Source organism: Eptesicus fuscus, chromosome 4, assembly GCF_027574615.1.
Source record: "Eptesicus fuscus isolate TK198812 chromosome 4, DD_ASM_mEF_20220401, whole genome shotgun sequence".
NCBI lineage: Eukaryota > Metazoa > Chordata > Mammalia > Chiroptera > Vespertilionidae > Eptesicus > Eptesicus fuscus.
In genome coordinates, this window is record NC_072476.1 from 82,076,941 (window position 1) to 82,097,031 (window position 20,091).

The following is a 20,091-nucleotide window of genomic DNA, read 5'->3' on the forward strand; positions in this document are numbered from 1 at the left end:
GGCATTGTACTAGGACTCAGATTACAAACAGGGATTAAGCTGCCCTTGAAGTACTCTAGCACTCCTTCTGGAAGAGAAACAAGTCCCATTGGTTCCAGCCGTCACTTTAGTCTGTTAGTCTGGTGGGTCATACATATATAACTTTATATTTCCTAGAGACATATAATCCGGACAGGTTTTCAGATGCTTTTCTCCTCTCAGACTTACTCATCCCACTTTCTAGAATCTTTCCACATGCAGAGGTTGCCTGAGGGCAAGGTCCCATCCTCCTGTCCTTTGGAAAGCAGACAAAAGGCACCAACCTTCAAGAGCAGATCCGCTAGCCACAGATGCTCCTCAGGGAGACATAAACCAAAATGAGCTGCATAGGGATGGAGGTCTGTGATGGAACTGGGGAAACTTTCTGTTGAAAAGCCAACTCTGGCCTCATATTTGGGTGGTGGTCTAAAACTTTATCCCTGTTCAAAATCAGGGAGGAGAGGGAGACAGGGCAAATGAAGCTCTTACACAAAAATGATAACTGGTCATCGGAGAACTGACAAGGGAAACACACCTTCAAATGAGAATGGTTTGGCAAGGAAGGAGGGAAAGGCCAGCTCAGAGAGCACAAGGAAAAGGTGGCGCACCCTGACTCATTAGAAAGGGACAGGGCAGCTCAGAGTGCGTCAGAACAGGTGACAGAACTCAGCCTGCGGGGTGGTGACAGGGCTCCCCAGGTGAGTATCACAGATGGCCTCTCTCTAGGTTATGACTCTAAAAAACCAGAGTTCAGGTGGAGTCTCCGCTCCGGCTGTCCTGGGGGAGAAAAACCCTGAGATAAGAAATACATCTCTCAGTGAGAGCTCAAAGATTGCTAGGGAAGCTTCCACCTAGATATCAATCGGCTGTTTTCTCACTGGACCAGCTGGCCCTTGCCACCCGCACCCTCTGTGGTAAAGCAGGAGCAGCCTCAAAGAGGTTGTGAGCTTGAGTGCTGCAAAGGTTTGGGTACTGAGTTTGTTCTGTCCCTATGATTTAGGAAGACTGAGGCTGGGGGAAGGAGGTCAGAAACTTGTAAGTATATTAAAATGAGGAAAATGACTATAAAGTAATAATTTGGTTGTTTAAAAGCAGGGTTTTTCAGCCTCAGCTATATTGACATTTTAGACCAGTGGTCGGCAAACTCATTAGTCAGCAGAGCCAAATATCAACAGTACAACGATTGAAATTTCTTTTGAGAGCCAAATTTTTTAAACTTAAACTTCTTCTAACGCCACTTCTTCAAAATAGACTCGCCCAGGCCATGGTATTTTGTGGAAGAGCCACACTCAAGTGGCCAAAGAGCCGCATGTGGCTCATGAGCCGCAGTTTGCCAACCACGGTTTTAGACAATTCATAGTTGTGAGGAGCTGTCCTGAGCATTGTAGAATGTTTAGCACCAACTTTGGTCTCTACCCACTAGATGTCAGGAACACCTCCTCCCCAGTTGACACAACCAAAAAGGTTTCCAGAAATTGACAAATGTCCCCTGGGGGGCAAAGTCATTCACTGATTTAAAGTAAACTACCAGCATTGATTCATCCAAATAAGAGTAGTTTTCTTCACAGCAATCACTTTGGCAATTACACTAATGCTCCCCTTGTCCATGGGGGATATGTTCTAAGACCCTCAGTGGATGCCTGAAACCACAGATAGCAAGCACCAAACCCTATATATTCTATGTTTTTTCCTACACATACACACCTATGACAAAGCTTAATTTAGAAATGAGGCACAGTAAGAGTTTAACAACAGTAACTAATAATAAAGAAGAACACATAACAATGTGCTGTAATAAAAGTTATGTGAATGTGGGCTCTCTGTAAACATATCTTATTGCAGTGTACTCGCCCTTCTACTTGTGATGTTGTGACAAGATACAATGCCTATCTGATGAGATGAAGTGAGGTAGATATGCTGGACAAAGGGATTTACATCTTGAGTGGGAGAGAGTGAGACAGAGTGAGATTTCATAATGCTACTGAGAACAATGTGCAATTTAAAATTTATGAATTGTACCCTGGCTGGTGTTGCTTAGTGGGTTTGGCCATTCTCCTGTGCACCGAAAAGCTGTGGGTTTGATCTCTGGTCAGACACATACCTGGGTTGTGGGCTCATTCCTCTGTAGGGGCATGTGTGGGAGGCAACCAATCTATGTTTCTCTCACATCAATGTTTCTATCTCTCTCTCCCCCTTCTCTCTTTAAAAAAATCAATAAATCATACACTTGGGTGAGGACTTTTAAAAAATAAAAAACAAAAACCACCAGTGAATCTAGAATGTAAAATAGACTCAGTGAAAATTTATTTCAAATGACAGATTTTCAATTTTGTTAATCATTGTGTGTATGTGTGTGAGTATGTGTGCATGCACACACAGTATGAAGCAAAAATGCATGTTTGTTATACCTACCATACAGGATTTTGTGTGTTATTTTGATGTTTTTTATACTATGTTCCTCCTTGGCATTTCCTTTTTCAGCCGCCCTTTCCCCCGTGCCATTTCTATTTAATGGCTAGGTTGTGCAAATTGTCTTGGGAATGAAACAGACAGCAAAAGGCAGAGAAACAAAAAGTATTATCCTAGCTTTTGAATGACAAAAGCTCAGGCACTTACCCATACAGAAGAACTCAAGGGCATAGACGCGAGATTTGGGAGGAAACCTCTGAGGTTTCCATGTCTCCTAGCAGAAAAGAGCATGCTTCAGGCTTGAGGGAGGGGGAATCCGAAGGAAGGCAATTAGTGCAGTCCTCAGAGAGAAGGGCAACATCCCTGGTGAGGTGCCCAGCAGGATTATGGGAACAGAGAGCAAAAGGGGTCAGGCTCTGTTGCTTGGGTAGAGCTGGAACAGGTGGCTATGGGGCCTTAGGCAGCCAGATAATTTCTTTTGCTCCCATGTGACACAAGAGCAGAGATAGACTTCTGAGTACTCTCCACAGAAAAGGAATTACTGCAGAAGAGCTGTAGAAAATGAAGTCATGCAGCTGGCAACAACATAGACCTGCATGGATAACTGGCATTCTAAAAGGATGGAAATGTTGACAGAAAACATAGAGGATTAAAAGATGGGACCCTGCATTCTAAAAGGATGGCAATGTTGACAGAAAACATAGAGGATTAAAAGGATTCCTCCTCCCAACTGATTTTTTTCTAACTTGCTGAGAGGGATGGTCATATTTGGAGTCCACTGAAATAAGTTCCTACCACCCCCAAAGAATAAAGAAAGATGTATTAAATATTAAGCAGTAAGGAAATAAATTTTGTTCTTACATAATTGACTTTGGCAGATGAGATTTGAAACCATTTACCTTTGGTGTGGAATCAGGTCACTACAATTTTTCTCTCTTCTGTGTCCTTATATCAGTGATTGCCAGGCCTGGTTGATAATCAGAATTACCTGGAGAGAGATTTGGATATAGTTAATATGTTTGGGGAGAGTCTAGTGATGGGCCAGGTTTGGGAACCTCTTCTTAATACTGCATTAACCATTCTCAGGCATGACAACATCCATACTATAAGGAATAAATACAAAAATCATGACAAAGGATTCAGTTAATGAATGTCACCTGGGTTGATAAGGCATCTGGGTCAAGAAGGGCAGGAACAGGAATAGGAGGTGCAGTCAGTATTGGAAAAGATTTATCTGGTGATTCAAAACAACTCAAGAGATGTGAAATCTGGGAGCAGGTCTTTGAGTCAACACATACACCCAGGATGTAAGGAAAGAAGCTTCTGATTTCAAGGATGAAATGCGCTTGACATTCTCAAGCATCTGTAAAAGAGAAAATCATTGTTACATCTTAGGTCATAGTAAATTACAGAAAATTAGAATATAAGCCTTGTCTTCTGGACAAATAAAATGATCACAAATATCATCAAATAAGGATACTAAACAGCTAACTTTCTCTTTTTCAAGTATGAATCTTATCATATCAGGAAAATGCATTCCTTTATAAGCAACAGAACAGTCAACACAAAATGGCCTCAGCAGTCAGGGATGCGTTATCACAGAAAATGCAGTCCAAAGGTAGGGAAATGTCTTCTAAATGGGTTTACTTTCTGTTTTGATATAAAATGGTGGCAATCATTCCAAATGTCACATTCTCATGCCCCTTTCATCCAGAGTACCGAGAGGGTCTTGTGTCTTTTTTAGGAGCTCCAAAACACTCCCCAGTGCTTCCCAGCAGTCCCTCAAATCCCCCTTCCCAGAACTGTGTCAAATGCCAATATCCACACCAAGCACCGAGAAAGAATTAGGACGGCAGCAGCTTCTTTAGGGTAATCGTACTGTATTTCCTATCCGTACCTCTCAGTCACATGGGGAAGCACAAGGCTTCAGGGGGAAGGAAGAGCCTGGAATAAGGGGGAAGAGTGGTTACCCCACAAAGAAGAAAGGCAGTGATCTTTGAGAAACAGTGTCTGTTGTGACTGTGACCTGAAGGGATTACTCTGCAGTGATATTTCACATATGAAATGAAGCAGTGAGTCCATCCGTCTAAGTGCACTCTGCTTGTCCTGGTGATACAGGCACAGAATAAACTAATCTTAATGCTTTTAAAGCAAAATGTGATTAAGAAGTTAAGCATGCTGTGCAGCAGCACAGAAGACTTTCTAGTGACTTTTACATATCTGTTCTTTAGAATTATCTTGTACCACAGTCTGTGATGGTACAGATAACATACTGTAAACCCATAAACACAGACAGCAGAGGGTTGAACTCACACTTCTAATTGTTGTTATACCACTTCCAGGAACTTAGGTTGTTCTGACTGTAATACGGCATCTATGTATAAAAGCCTAAGTGACCATTCAGCCTGTAGCTATGATGCACACTGATCACCAGGGGACAGATGCTCAATACACAGGCATGGAAACATGGAACAGACTGATGAATCTCAGAGGGAAGGGGGGAGGGGGAAAGACGGGAAGAGATTAACCAAAGATCTAGAGGCCCAGTGCATGGATTCATGCACTGGTGGGATCCCTCAGCCTAGCCTGTGGGGATTGGGCCCAAACCAGCAGTCCAACATCCCCCAAGGGGTCCCGGATTGCGAGAGGGCGCAGGCCAGGTCAAGGGACCCCACCGGTGCATGAATCCGTGCACTGAGCCTCTAGTGTTTAAATAAAATGGGTGTTTCCTATTCCCAATAACAGTGACATCATAGTGCATATGAAACCTCTCTATGAAAAGAGTCAGGCTTGCTCTTCAATCAGGCTTAAGAGTTGTAATTTCCATGTCAAGCAGGACCTCAAAACAAATATCTTTACCATTCCCTCCATTCCTTAGTATTCTCTTATTTCATCTTAATTTTCACTTCTTCACTTTCCCTTAATAGAGGGACCTACTAAAGTCAGATGCTTCTGGAAAATACAACATTATACGTACATGACTCTCCAGACTAGTGCCGATTGCATTTCTATCTGGTTCTAGCTCTGCAGCACAGTCATGACTCATGAATTTGGGCCAAGAGACAAACCTTATATTAGATATTCATCACTTAACAATCTCAACATGTTAATATGATAACTTGTTACAAATGGAATCCTGGAAACCAATTATATTAGGCACCAGTCCCACTAGAAAATACAATTGATGTCGAGCCTTTAGCGAAATGCTACCTATGGTATTTATTGTCCTTATTATTACTCTTATGATAACAGAGGGCCTCCCAGGCTAAGCAGAGCAATCAGTACTCTTGCTGAGGATCTGGTCCCAATGCATTGTTCTATAATTAGAGAGACAGGGCAAACTTAGAGAAGAGTCAGGGGACTTTTAGGGCAAATAAAGGACCTGCTGAAATCACCAGCAGATATAAAACAGTTCCAAAACAGAGATCAATGGAGGGAATCCCAGAACCTCTCAACCTCCCAAACATCAAAAGAGAAAGGGGCCGAAACCCGTTTGGCTCAGTGGATAGAGCCTCAGCCTGCGGACTGAAAGGTCCCAGGTCAATTCAGGTCAAGGGCATGTACCTTGGTTGCGGGCACCTCCCCAGTAGGGGGTGTGCAGGAGGCAGCTGATCGATGTTTCTCTCTCATCGATGTCTCTAACTATCTATCTCTCTCCCTTCCTCTATGTGGAAAATCAATAAAATATATTTTAAAAAAAGAGAGAAAGGGAAAAGAATATGGCCCTATTTCTGGCCCATAGACATGCCCTAGGAAAGCCATATGCTGACTCTACCACTCCTTTCCCTCAAGAGAGTGTCCCCAACATGTTTTGCAGGATTTGGATAATGTTTGAGGGCCCACCTGGAAATAGTTGGCCCTGGTTTTAGATTTCTGAACTCCTGCGAGGTACTTCCTACCGCAGACAACTCTAACGTCTCATCCCCATCTGAGTGAACTCCAGCAACAGATTCTCCCAGATGAGTTCTGCCTGTGATGACTATTAAAATAGGTTACTGTTAAGGTACCTTAAGCATGCTCTCTATGTCCTTATGCTGACAGAAGCAGCTTGTGGCTTTGAATAGTCCCCAGGTAGGCTGCCCCATGGAAAGGGCCTTCTCCTGTAGGCAGCAAGCACATTTCTCACATTTGAATTTGACATCTTTAATGTAGACTTAAAGAAGCTAGTCTGGAAAAATTAAGCCCCTTTACTAAATGACCCAGTCACTATGTGCTACTGTCAAAAATAAGGAGCAACATTCATGGGTCAGTTGCAGGGGCTGGGCAATGGCTTACCAGCACCAACCTCCCATCAGCAAGCTCCTGTTCACTCAAAGCCTGCCACATGTTTTAGAGGCTGACCAACTCTGACAGGGAGCTTTGTTCTCTTCCCCTATAGCACCTTTCTTGTCTCTTCCACCCTTAATGGAAGTGTGTCGTCTACTGTTTTTGAGTTTTAAGTTTCTGCTTCACGTACATGAGAGCCCTGACTTTTCTGGCATCTCCAGCCCTGAACTTTTATGACATTAAGTATTTTAGATTGGTTGTCGAGGTCCTAGTTCTGCTGTCACCTAGAAGATAGCTCTATACCTTGAGAACATAGAATAAGTTTCTTCCCATCTCCATGTACCATTGTCTAGCAATCAAGTGTCCATGTTTAGTCATGGTAGAGGGTCGGGGTGGAGGCGGTATGCCTGGCTCTTCTCCAGGGGTAGCACTATATTTGCAGGACAACCCAGATTGCCCCATATTCCTTCATTAACTTTTTAGACCAATTCCTACAATGTAGTATTGGCATTCAGTCCATCACTGTCCAAACTTATAAGGAAATTCTCAGCAGTTTGAGTTCAGTTTCAACAGGTAAATGGATCAGGTTTTTTTGTTTGTTTGTTTGTTTGTTTTCATGCCCCATCCCTACACAATTATGGGCATTCCTTCTTTCCTGGTGGGCCCACAAGTGTTAAGGACTGTTGGATGGCAGGTTATTACAAGCAAAGAATCAATGAGAGAGTCGCTACCCCACAAAACTTGAGCTAATGGATCCCTTCCCTACCTCTCTAGTCCTCCTTCTCTCTCTGGCTTGGAGGATGTCTGTTTCTGCCACTCCGGCCCTTCCAGTGTGAGCTGCTCCTCTGACTACCATCTCTCTTCCTCCATCTCAACCTTGTGTAGCCTTCAGGATTAGAGAAACCACTGTTTATAGCCTGTGAATATTTCTCACCTTCATTACACTGTGGTTTCTTTGAGTCTGTGCTTCAGTATGGGCCGAGAGGAAAATGGTGGAATGAGTGGGGGAGGGGGGAAGGGTGGAAATTGCACAGAAAATAGAATAATACTTTGAAATGTAACCCCACCATATGCCATATAGAATTGGAATCTTTCATTCTGATTCTAAAGAATTTAAACAGCATTATTTTGGCAGTTTAATTATGAAAATAATGGCTTGAGGTCTGTTATCTCAGTGGTTAAGGTGAAGGGGAACACTCACATAGAGACAACTGGAAAACATCAAGGGAAGAATCATATATAATCTGTGACATACAGGCTTTAAAATGAAAGTAGTAGAGTTTTCTCTAGATTTGTTCCATAAACTGCCATTCAACTGTACAAGATAATGAGTTTGGCCAGATGTTTCCCAATTAAATTGGTACAACTTGTCTCTACAAATTATAATGTCTGAGTGTTCATTCTCTCTTTTTTTAAAAAATATGTTTTTATTGATTTCAGAGAGGAAGGGAGGGGGAGAGAGATAGAAACATCAATGATGAGAGAGAGTTACTGATTGGCTGCTTCCTGCATGTCTCCCACTGGGGATCAAACCCACAACCCGGTATATGCCCTTACTGGGAATCAAACCGTGACCTCCTGGTTCATAGGCTGATGCTCAACCACTGAGCCACGCTGGCCAGGAAAGTGTTCATTCTTTATCAGATTCTGTGCTCTAAACTTCACAAATATAAATTATCTCCTATGGTCTTGGAGGTTGTCCTGTTTTACAGAATAGGAAATTGAGCTTTAATTTTTGCTGAGGTTCACACAGCTATTAAGTGGTGAGATTCAAATCAAATTCTCAGTTACCCCACAGCCCCTGCTCTTAACCTTACATAACACCTTCACTATAGAGACATTTGTAGGAAAACCAGAGTTTAAGTTGACACTGGCAAGACCCTGGCATCACCACATCTTGAATGTGAACTCAGCTTGAGGACACAGGATGTACCCAAGCAGGGGCATGCTGAGATACCTTCCTGGACTTGGAGAGAGGTTCTGGAACTGACGGGCCCTTGAGGAATTAAGATAACCCCTCTCTTGTGTACATGTGCATTTATGTGTGAGTATTTAAGTAGGAATTGTCCCAGCAAAGAGACAACTGATTTTATTCTTTTATTTTTTCCTTTAGAACATTTTAATTCTTAGTCACATAAAAAAACAACAACAAACAATATAGATCTTCCTTTCACCCCTTCAGCCCAGTTTGTTCCCCATTCCCTTTCTCATGGATATCTTTTCAGAGTTCCTTTTATGCTAAAATAAATAAATATTAATTAATATTCTTTCTTCTTTCGTCTTTTTCTATGTAAAATGTAGTCATTTAAAAATTTTGTACCTTCCATGGCTTTTTTCACATAGAGATTTATCTTGGATACTTTCCCACATCAGCACTCAGGGAACTTCCTCATTCTTTCTTACAGCAGCTTACTGTTTCATGGTGTTAGATGTATTATCATTCATTAACCAGTCCCCTTTTAATAGGGCTTTTGCTTTTACTAACTGGTGCAATGAATAACCTTGAATATATGTCATTCTGCATATGTGCATGTATATCTATTAGATAAGTTTCTAGAAGTAGGGTTGCTGGGTTAAAAATATGCATTTATCATTTTTATTGACAATGCCAAATTACTCTCACTAAGGGTTGTACTAATTTGCACTCCCACCAGCAATGTATGAATTTTTCATAGTCCTGCTAACAGAGTTAACATATTTTTGCATTTTGGCCCATCTGATTGATAAATATGTTTGGACTTTGGCCCATCCAATGCAATAAAATATTGTAGGTTTCTTATTATGATTAAAGGTAAGCAACTTTTCATATGTTTTAAGAGCCATTTATATTTTATTTTCTGTGGATATTTGCTCACTTTAAAAAATCTTGGCTTGTAAGTCTTATCAATCTCTAGGAACTCTTTATAAGGGAAAGTAGTAATATAGATTGAACATATTTTTCCTATTTGTCATTTGGTGTTTTTTTCCTTCTTGATTTTTATATGGTTCAATTTGTTAGTCTTCTCTTATGTCTAATGGTGCTTAAGTCAAAGTTAGAAAGGTCTTTCCTGTGCCGAGGTTATAAAAGTGTTCTCCCAAGTTGTCATTCAGTACTTCATGGCTCTAGTTTTCTTATTTAAAATTGTATTTATTTGGTGTTTATCTTGGTTTATAGTATAATGTTTGGATCCAACTTTTTTTTTTTTTTTGCAGATGGCTATCCAGTTGTATCACACTATTTATTAAATAACTGCTGATAATTTAGTGCCCACTGGTTTGAGATGCCACCTTTAGAAATACCATATATATATATTTGGTTTTATTTTAGAATACTAAAAGAAAGACTCTCAGTTTGTTTATGTGGTGTATCATGTTTATTGATTTGTGGATATTGTACCATCTTTGCATCCCTGGAATAAATCCCACTTGGTCATAGTGTATGATCTTTCTAATGTAATGCTGGGTTCGATTTGCTAGAATTTTGGCATCTATGTTCATGAGGGATATTGGCCTGTAATTCTCTTTCTTTGTATTGTCTTTATCTGGTTTTGGGATTAGGGTAATGCTGGCTTTGTAGAAAGAGCTTAGGAGTGTTCCTTCCTCTTGAATTTTTTGGAATAGTCTGAGAAAGGTAAGTTTTATTTCTTCTTTGAATGTTTGATAAAACTCCCCTGTGAAGCCATCTGGATCAGGGCTTTTGTTTGTTGGAAGTTTTTTTTTATTACTGCTTCAATTTCCTCCATAGTTATCAGCCTATTCAGAATTTTTTATTCCTCCTGGTTGAGTTTTGGAAGGTCGTATTTTTCTAGGAATATGTCCATTTCTTCTATGTTGTCCAGTTTGTTGGAATAGAGTTGCTCATAGTATTTTTTTTTTACAATTCTTCGTATTTCTGTGGGGTCTGTTGTTATTTTGCCTCTTTTGTTTCTGATTTTGTTTATTTGGGTCCTCTCTCTTTGCTTCTTGGTGAGCCTGGCTAGAGTTTCATCAATTTTGTTTATCCTTTCAAAGAACCAGCTCTTGGTTTCATTGATCTTTTGTATTTTTTTTTTTTTGGTCTCTGTGTCATTTCTTTTTTTTTTTTTAATAAATCTTTATTGTTCAGATTATTACATATGTTCCTTTTTTTTCCCCCCATAGCTCCCCTCCACCTGATTCCCCACCCCACCCCATGCCCTAACCCCCTGCCACTGTCTTCATCCATAAGTGTAAGATTTTTGTCCAATCTCTTCCCGCACCCCTCACACCTTCTTTCCCCCAAGAATTGTCAGTCCACTCCCTTTCTATGCCCCTGATTCTATTATATTCATCAGTTTATTCTGTTCATCAGATTTTTTATTCACTTGATTTTTAGAATCACTTGTTGATAGATATGTATATGTTGTCCTTTTGTTGTTCATAATTTTTATCTTTACCTTTTTCTTCTTCTTCCTCTTCTTAAAGAATACCCTTCAGTATTTCATATAATCCTGGTTTGGTGGTGCTGAACTCCTTTAGCTTTTTCTTGTCAGTGAAGCTCTTTATCTGACCTTCAATTCTGAATGATAGCTTTGTTGGGTAGAGTAAACTTGGTTGTAGGTTCTTGCTGTTCATCACTTTGAATATTTCTTGCCACTCCCTTCTGGCCTGCATAGTTTCTGTTGAGAAATCAGCTGACATTCGTATGGGTACTCTCTTGTAGGTAACTAACTGTTTTTCTCTTGCTGCTTTCAAGATTCTCTCTTTGTCTTTTGCCCTTGGCATTTTAATTATCATGTGTCTTGGTATGGTCCTCTTTGGATTCCTTTTGTTTGGGGTTCTGTGCGCTTCCTGGACTTGTTAGTTTATTTCTTTCACCAGGTAGGGGAAGTTTTCTGTCATTATTTCTTCTAATAGCTTTTCAATATTTTGCTCTCTCTCTTCTTCTGGCACCCAAATAATTCAGATGTTGGTACGCTTAAAGTTGTCCCAGAGGCTCTTTACACTATCTTCATATTTTTGGATTCTTTTTTCTTTTTGTTTTTCTGGTTGGGTGTTTTTCGTTTCCTCATGTTTCAAATCTTTGGTTTGATTTTTGGGGTTCTTTGATCTACTGTTGAATTTCTGTATATTCTTTATTTCAGACAGTGTATGCTTAATTTCTGACTGGTCCTTTTCCATTTTTTTGGCATTCTCATTAAGATCTTTAAAGGTCTCACTAAGTTCCTCAGAGGTTTTTAGCAGATTCTTGAGTAACCTTATAAATGTGGTTTTGAACTCTATGTCCAGTAGTTTGCTTTCCTCCATTTCTTTCATTCGTGACATGTTTCTTTGTCTCCGCATTCTGGCTGCTTCCCTGTGTTGATGGAGTGGCTTTGTGTGGTAGGTGACCTATAGGGCCCAGTGGTTCAGCCTCCCCAATCACCTGAGGTGGATACTCTTGGTGCACCCCTTTGTAGACTGAGTGAACAGTCTTGTTGTAGTTAAGCCTTGATTGCTGTTGGTATACTGGGAGGAATTTACCTCCAGGCCAATTGGCTGTGAGGACCTGCTGTGTCTATAATGGAAGAACTGCTGTGCTGGAGACACCCTTATGGGGCAGGACTTGTTTCAGTGGGGCTTTTGTGCTCACTGAGTCTGCCTCTTGATTGTGTCACTTATGGATGTGAGAAGTTGAAATCTGGTGTCGTCTCACACTGACTGCTAGGTACACTGGCTTCTGGATCTCCAATGGGGTGCAGGTCAGCTACTGTCTGAGGCCACCCAGCAGGTGCTACAGCGAGGTCTGCAGATTTCTCCGGGTCTGACCAGAGCTGCAGTTTGTTAGGTTAAGCTGTGATAGGGCAGGCCATTTATATGCAAAAGCCGCTGTGCACAGTTTGGGTGGGTTTGTAAATTGGCGGGGCAGAGTCTCAGGGAGTCACTAGGGCATGGCAAACAGCGATGGCTGCCATTCAGCCATCTCTGTGTCTCCGCATTTCCCAGTGCAGTAAACAATGATTCTTGCGTGCAGCTCTGCAAGAAAGCCACCCCCACTTTCCGACCCGATGGCAGACAGTCCAGCTTCTCCCCATAGCGGTCTGGGTCCCCAGAGTCTTGCCCAGAAACTGGAGTTCAGAGTAATGGGGAGCTGTGTCTCCCTTTGGGTTGAAAGAAACAGCACACCCAGTCACCAACCGCCAGCCCAATTCATGCGCCTGCGTACCTCAGCTTTTCCTCGTTTGTGCATGTCTCAATGCTCTTTTATCTTTCCTTCTAGTTGTAGTACTTCTACTCAGCCAGCTTTCCCATGGTTCTGGGTGATAGACATTTTGTCTTTTAGTTGTAGTTTTGGTGTGGTTGTGAGAGGCAGCATGTACAGGTGTATACCTTATGCTGCCATCTTGGTTTCTCCTGTGTCATTTATTTCTGCTCTGATCAATAAACGTGATATACCACATAAACAAACTGAGAGATAAAAACCATATAATCATATCCATTGATGCAAAAAGCATTTGACAAAATCCAACACCCTTTCTTGATAAAAACTCTCAGCAAGGTGGGAATAGAAGGATCATACCTCAACATAATAAAAGCCATATATGACAAACCCACAGCCAACATCATACTCAATGGGCAAAAACTAAAACCATTTCCCCTAAGAATAGGAACAAGACAGGGATGCCTACTCTCACCACTCCTGTTCGACATAGTACTGGAAGTACTAGCCATTGTGATCAGACAAGAAGAAGAAATAAAAGGCATCCAAATTGGAAAAGAAGTAAAACTGTCCTTATTTGCAGATGACATGATATTGTACATAGAAAACCCCTAAAGACTCCATCAAAAAACTACTAGACTTAATAAATGAATTCGGCAATGTAGCAGGATACAAAATTAACACCCAGAAGTCTATGGCTTTTCTATACACCAATAATGAACTCACAGAAAGAGAAACTAAAAAAGCAATTCCATTTACCATTGCAACAAAAAAAATTAAGATACCTAGGAATAAATTTTAACCAAGGAGATAAAGGACCTATACTCAGAAAATTTTGGGATGCTGAAAAAAGAGATAGAGGAAGACATGAACAAATGGAAGAACATACCATGCTCATGGATTGGTAGAATCAACATCATTAAAATGACCATACTACCCAAAGCAATCTATAAATTCAATGCAATCCCCATTAAAATACCAATGGCATACTTCAAAGACCTAGAACAAACTCTCCAAAAATTCATCTAGAATAAAAAAAAGACCCCGAATAGCTGCAGCAATTTTGAGAGAGAAGAACAATGTTGGAGGGATCACAATACCAGATATCAAACTATACTACAAAGCCCCTGTTTTCAAAACTGCCTGGTAATGGCACAAGAACAGACATATAGACCAGTGGAACAGAATAGAGAACCCAGAAATTGACACAAGCCATTATGCTCAATTAATTTTTGACAAAGGAGGCAAGAGCATACAATGGAGTCAAGACAGTCTCTTCAATAAGTGGTGTTGGGAAAATTGGACAGACACTTGCAAAAAAAATGAAACTAGACCACCAACTTACACCATACACAAAAATAAACTCAAAATGGATAAAGGACTGAAACGTAAGATGGGAAACCATAAAAATCGTAGAAGAAGCCATAGGCACCAAAATAGCAGACATTTGTTGTAGCAATATCTTTACCAATAGAGCTCCTAGGGCAATGGAAACTAAGGAGAAAATAAATAAATGGTACTTCATCAAAATAAAAAGCTTCTGCACAGCGAAAGAATCCATCAACAAAACAACAAGAAAGCCTTCTGCATGGGAGAACATACTTGCCAATGTTATCTCTGATAAGGGTTTAATCTCCAAAATTTACAAGGAACTCGTATAATTTAACAAAAGGAAGATAATCCAATCAAAAATTGGGCAAAGGACCTAAATAGACACTTTTCAAAAGAGGACATACAGACAGCCAAGAGACATAGGAAAACATGCTCAAAGTCACTAATCATCTGAGACATGCAAATCAAAACAACAATGAGGTACCATCTCACACCTGTCAGAATGGCTATCATCAACAAATCAACAAAGGACAAGTTCTGGTGAGGATGCGGAGAAAAAGGAACCCTACTTCACTGCTGGTGGGAATGCAGACTGGTGCAGCCACTGTGGAAAACAGTATGGCGTTTCCTCCAAAAATTAAAAATGGAACTTCCATTTGAACCAGTGATCCCACTTCTAGGAATATATCCTAAGAAAACAGAAACACCAGTCAGAAAGGATATATGCACCCGTATGTTCATAGCAGCACCATTTACAATAGCTAAGATTTGGAAACAACCTAAGTGGCCAGCACCAGATGAGTGGATTAGAAAACGGTAGTACATCTACACAATGGAATACTATGCTGCTGTATAAAAGAAGGAATTCTTACCATTTGCAACAGCATGGATGGAACTGGAGAGCATTATGCTAAGTGAAATAAGCCAGTCAGTGAAAAATAAATACCACATGATCTCACTCATTTGTGGAACATAAAGAACATTATAAACTGATGAACAAAAATAGATACAGAGGCAAAGAAGTATCTAACAGACTGTCAAACTACAGCAGGAAGGCAGGGGAGGGCTGTGGAGTGGGGGGGTAAGAGACCAACCGAAGGACTTGTATGTGTGTATGTAAGCATAACCAATGGACGCAAGACACTGCGGCCGGGGGAGGGGGAGGCGGCAGTGAAGGCATGTGCAGGGGGTAGGGGAGGCCGGGAGGAGGTCAATGGGGGAAAAAAAAGGAGACATATGTACTACTATTTGTAATACTTTAAACAATAAAAAAATACTCAATTTTTCTATTGTACATTAGATAATTTCTTTTTTATTGTGGTGCAAATACATGTACCATATTACCCATTTTTAAGTAAGTTCAGTGGTATTAAGTACATTTGCATTCTTGTGCAACTGTCACCACCGACTCAGTATCAGATTGACTGTTGAGATATCACAGTGCTTGTGTTTGCATAACCATTATTTTACTTAATAATGGCCCCAAAGCACAACAGTGGTTATGCCGGTAATGTGCATATGCCAAAGGGAAGCCATAAAGTGCTGAAAGGAGTTTTTAGGGGTGAAATAGGCAGGTTTAGGAAATTTTAGGAATTAAGGGGTCCATGGAAAAAGCACAGGGCTACCAAGCTGCAAAGGTTACATTTCCATAAGACAAGGGAGCAGCAGAACTTCATCTTCTCACCATATGAATTGAATCAAATATACTATTCATTTTATGATACAGTCTCCACTTGTAAGGTGTGTGCTGATTTTAGAGATGTTAAAATGTGGGAAAGTGTACATCTTAGAATGTATTAAATACCATCCTAAATTCCCCAATGTGCGTTTCTGGACATTCTGTTGTATTTCATTGGTTTGCCTCTTCACACTTTTTTAATTATTGAAGATTTAATATATAGTACAGATAGTTTTTCCTCACTGGTCTTTTTCCAACTATTCTTGTCTATCTGTTCAGACAAACTAGGCAGCCTCTCCTTGGCTCTTGTGAATCTTCTTTCCCTTCCTCTTTCTACCTCTGTTCTACTTACATGGTGAAAAGTGACATATAGAAGACCTCTCTCATATGCCTGATGATCAGCTATAAGTCTGGATCAGAGTTTGTGTGTCTTTTCCACTTTCTTCTCCTGGGTTTTTAGCTCAGCATTGCCATGGGAGGTGCAGTCCATTTCTGATCTGATTGTTGCATAAAGAGATGTTCCCACGAAAGTTCTTAGACTCATTTACTCCTTTTGTATCTTGTACATAGAATGTCAGCCTTATTCAGCAAAATAAGCATTGTTATTACAATGATGAAAAATCTTAAATGTTTGCAACTACATCAGGGTTTAATGTGGTTCACTAATGCATTTACCCTCAGTAAAAGTTTGTTGGTTTGCCAGTTATTTCTATTAAATTTTTAGCATTTTTAGTATTGTATTACTAGAAACTTGGCTTTATTTGCATTCATAGGTCATAATGCATTTCTTTTTTTTGTTTTACTGAAGAACCCACTGTAAGAGCTAGTAAATCCTGTGGAAAATGGCCTTCAGTGATCTTACATCGAGGACTGTGCGTCTTTATGATAATTGGATCAAGGATGCTGGTAAGTAACCTAATTGAGGCTCATCCTGCCTTTTTATGTCAGATTCCCACATTTAATAGGATTTCACTGAAACAGGATGAGAGACTTTGCAGCTTAACACTCTCTCAAGGACACCCCAAATATTTTTTTCAAAATATTATTTTTATTACTAATTAGTAAAGATGTGTCAAGGGTTTCATTACAGATATGTACAAAGATAGAGCTACACAGATGTTCATTAAGATGCTTATAATAGTGAAAATAGTTTTACTATCCAATGAAGAGAATTGGTTAGTAAATGATGGTACATTCCAACTGAGTAGCCATTAAAAGTGATTTGGAGAGACAGTGCTCTTAGGCTTGATTCTGCCCTAATGCTCCGGAGGGAGATAATAGTTATTGCCAACAATGGCTCTATTCAGGATGCTTCTTGAATGGGAGGGGTGCACCCCCCAGGGGTGTATCAGAAAGGGCAGGGAGTGTTTCCCAGGGTAACCCCGAATAATTCTGAAATGCCTGACTTCTCCCCTTGCCCATTTAAAAAAAAATCAGTGTTATAGAAAAACATTTAATCCCAGGGCAAGAAGATTAAATTAAAGCTGGTTATAAAATACCATATATATTTCTTTAGTGAGGATTAGCAGTTATTTCTTTGGGGTAGGATTTTAGTAACTTCTTATTTACTTATTTATGTCTATCTAGATTTTCTTAAAACACTAAATGTGTATTGCTTTTATAACTATTACCAAAACATTCTAAAAATATAACAAAGGTACATTTAAATAAATACTAGTAGACAATCGAGCATTTTAGAGCTGAGATGGACCTAGATATCATCGAAGCTAAATCCTCATTTAGAGTTGAAAAAACTGAGGCCCAGAGATGTGACCTGGCCAACATCATGGTTAGTTTTTGGCAGAAAAAACTAGAACCTATGTATTCTGGCATTTCATATTTGAATTAATTTACACATGTTCACCACCATCACCACTTTAGAGTGATTTTTACCTGTCAACCAGAAATTGCATGATCACCAAATTCAGGGGGAAAAAGTGCCATCTCTTGGTACCTATCACAGTTGGAAATATATTCCAATTAACATTAATTTCAGCCACGATAAACTGTTTCATGGTTGCTAGCATTTTCAGTAGACTGCTAAAGACCAATTTTATTTCACTAAAAAAGGTCCTACTAGTTTTACCCCTGAAAAATGCCAAGTATCTAAAAAAGATCCCACAAGTAGAGATGCTTCAGTCTGGTTGGGAAATGGAGAATGGTTATTTCATTTTTTCTTCTTCTCTTTTATTTTAGTTTTCTTCAACTTATGTAATGATGCAGAAGACATACAGGTTTCTTTAGAGGTTTTTCTTCTCTGAAGTTTTATAGTAGTTTGTTCTCATTAATTCGGTATTTCATTTAAGAACTATATTTTTGCTTTCTAATAGTTTTTCTTTTCATTTATTTATTTTTAAAATACTAATATTTTGATTGCTTTTCAAAGTAGAGGTGTACTTTGCTACCTGAACTCTTATTATTTGAATTTGGGAACCAAATAGATTTAGGTACTTTTTTTTTTTTTAAATAGACCTGTTTGGGAGAACAGATCCCTTGCTATTCAACCCTTGCTATTCACTATTCCAAATGCAGGAGCCCTAGAGATTCATATAATCAATATGCTAACTTACAGGTCAAATCTATTTAAAAGATGATGACTATCTATATAGTGCTAGCAGTATAAAATATTTAAAAAGGAACTACTTCTGAATTCTACTTCTACTTTTATTCATGGATCAACTCTTTACTTTTTATTAGGAATTTAAAAGCTGGATAATATTAGGTCAGAAAAAGGAGTGATCCAGGGCTGGGGTGGTTATGGAGAGACAAGGAGAGTCCTGGAGACAGTGTTGCAAACAGTGCAAGAAGAATGAGAGGAAGAGTCAGGTAGTGCTACGTACCTGAAGTTGGGCCAATTTGAAGTCATAAGAGAGGAGGGAAGGTAGGGGATATTTAATGCAAAGATCTAAACGTTAGTCCTGACACTACTGTACTAGCTAGGATCTGGAACTAATGATTTCTTGTCTGTGAGTCTCAGTTTCTTTGTTAGAATGATAGCTACCAGCCAGCAGATAATACACGTGGAAGTGCTTCTGTCATTTGGGAAGTTTCACAAAGCACGTGGGGGTGGTGGTTACAGATGATTGATAGAGCATTTTCATCTTAAAATGCTTTCAGTATAGCATATCATGTTTGTAAAGGTTTCTTCACATTTTTTTCCTGTTGGACTCTAGAAGGGTTAAAAAGTTTTGTGTAGAGACTTACACCTTCATAAGAACACTTTCAGGTAAAAGAGGAGAGGGTTTTGCTTCCGGGTAGTGTGGTATTGATCTCTGAAAGCCATTAGGAATCTTTTCTGGCCATCTTAGTTCAGTTGCACTTTGCTTACCCTGGGAAGTTCTGAGCACCTGATCAAGGGCCAAGAATTTCAAGTGTATTCTTGGCTTTGGCCCTAATCCCAAGTCGCCTCCAAGACACTTACCTGTATTCTCTGGTTTTCTTATGGCTAGAGAAGTTGTGATCATGCATAATTATTTCAGGTGGAAAATTCCACAGCTACAGGATTTTAAAATGGTTTAATTACTACTTAAGCTATAAGAGGATTTATTATGATTCTAGATATGAAGTGTCAGATTTTGAAATAATACTATAATGTTTTCAGTTGTTTAAAAAGCAACTTTCCTTATATTTGGGTGGTACTAATAACTTTTCAGACTTAGTTGTGACCTTTTTCGCAAAGGCAATCTGAGTAAGAGTGTTGCCATCCTGAACCTTTAATACTTCACAAAGTACTGAGGTACATGATTGCTTTTCCTTCCAGCTTCTTCATCTTATTGGTGCTTGGGGTTTTAAAGGGAGAACTCATTGAGCTAGTACATGATACTTGAGAAGAGAACACTGCCCTACAAGCAGTTGATAGACAAGTTCATTAATGTTCTATGTATGTGACTCTTGTAGTTTCCCTGTTTCTCTCTCTCTCTCTCTCTCTCTCTCTCTCTCTCTCTCTCTCTCTCTCTCACACACACACACACACACACACACACACACACACACACACACACACACACACACACACTCTCTTAGAAAAGAACAATCAGACTAGTAATAAGTCAGAACTTTGGTAATCCCTGGGGTACAGACTCTCAGACAGCCTGCCTTCGCATCCTCTGCTTTCATCTTGGCTCTACTTATGCACTTAAACCCAACTCTGATGCCAAATAGAAGATGCATCATCAGCCTTTTCTCTCTGGGGGAAACAGAACTTACCTCACCCCTGATCTTTTGCAGTTTGTGAAATCATAGACTGATTCAG

General features: G+C 39.8%; 1 protein-coding gene across 2 annotated transcripts in view; it reads left to right on the forward strand.

Moving 5' to 3' along the window:
• The window catches only part of LOC103305135 (elongation of very long chain fatty acids protein 7), a 169,336-nt gene that overhangs the window by 41,081 nt on the left and 108,164 nt on the right, over positions 1 to 20,091 (forward strand). For both annotated transcript variants that reach the window (XM_008161848.3, XM_054715232.1), the window contains exon 2: positions 16,648 to 16,745. In XM_008161848.3, the coding sequence (XP_008160070.2) occupies positions 16,682 to 16,745 (64 nt within the window). In that variant the 5' untranslated portion in view covers positions 16,648 to 16,681. The remainder of the gene's footprint in view (positions 1 to 16,647; positions 16,746 to 20,091) is intronic.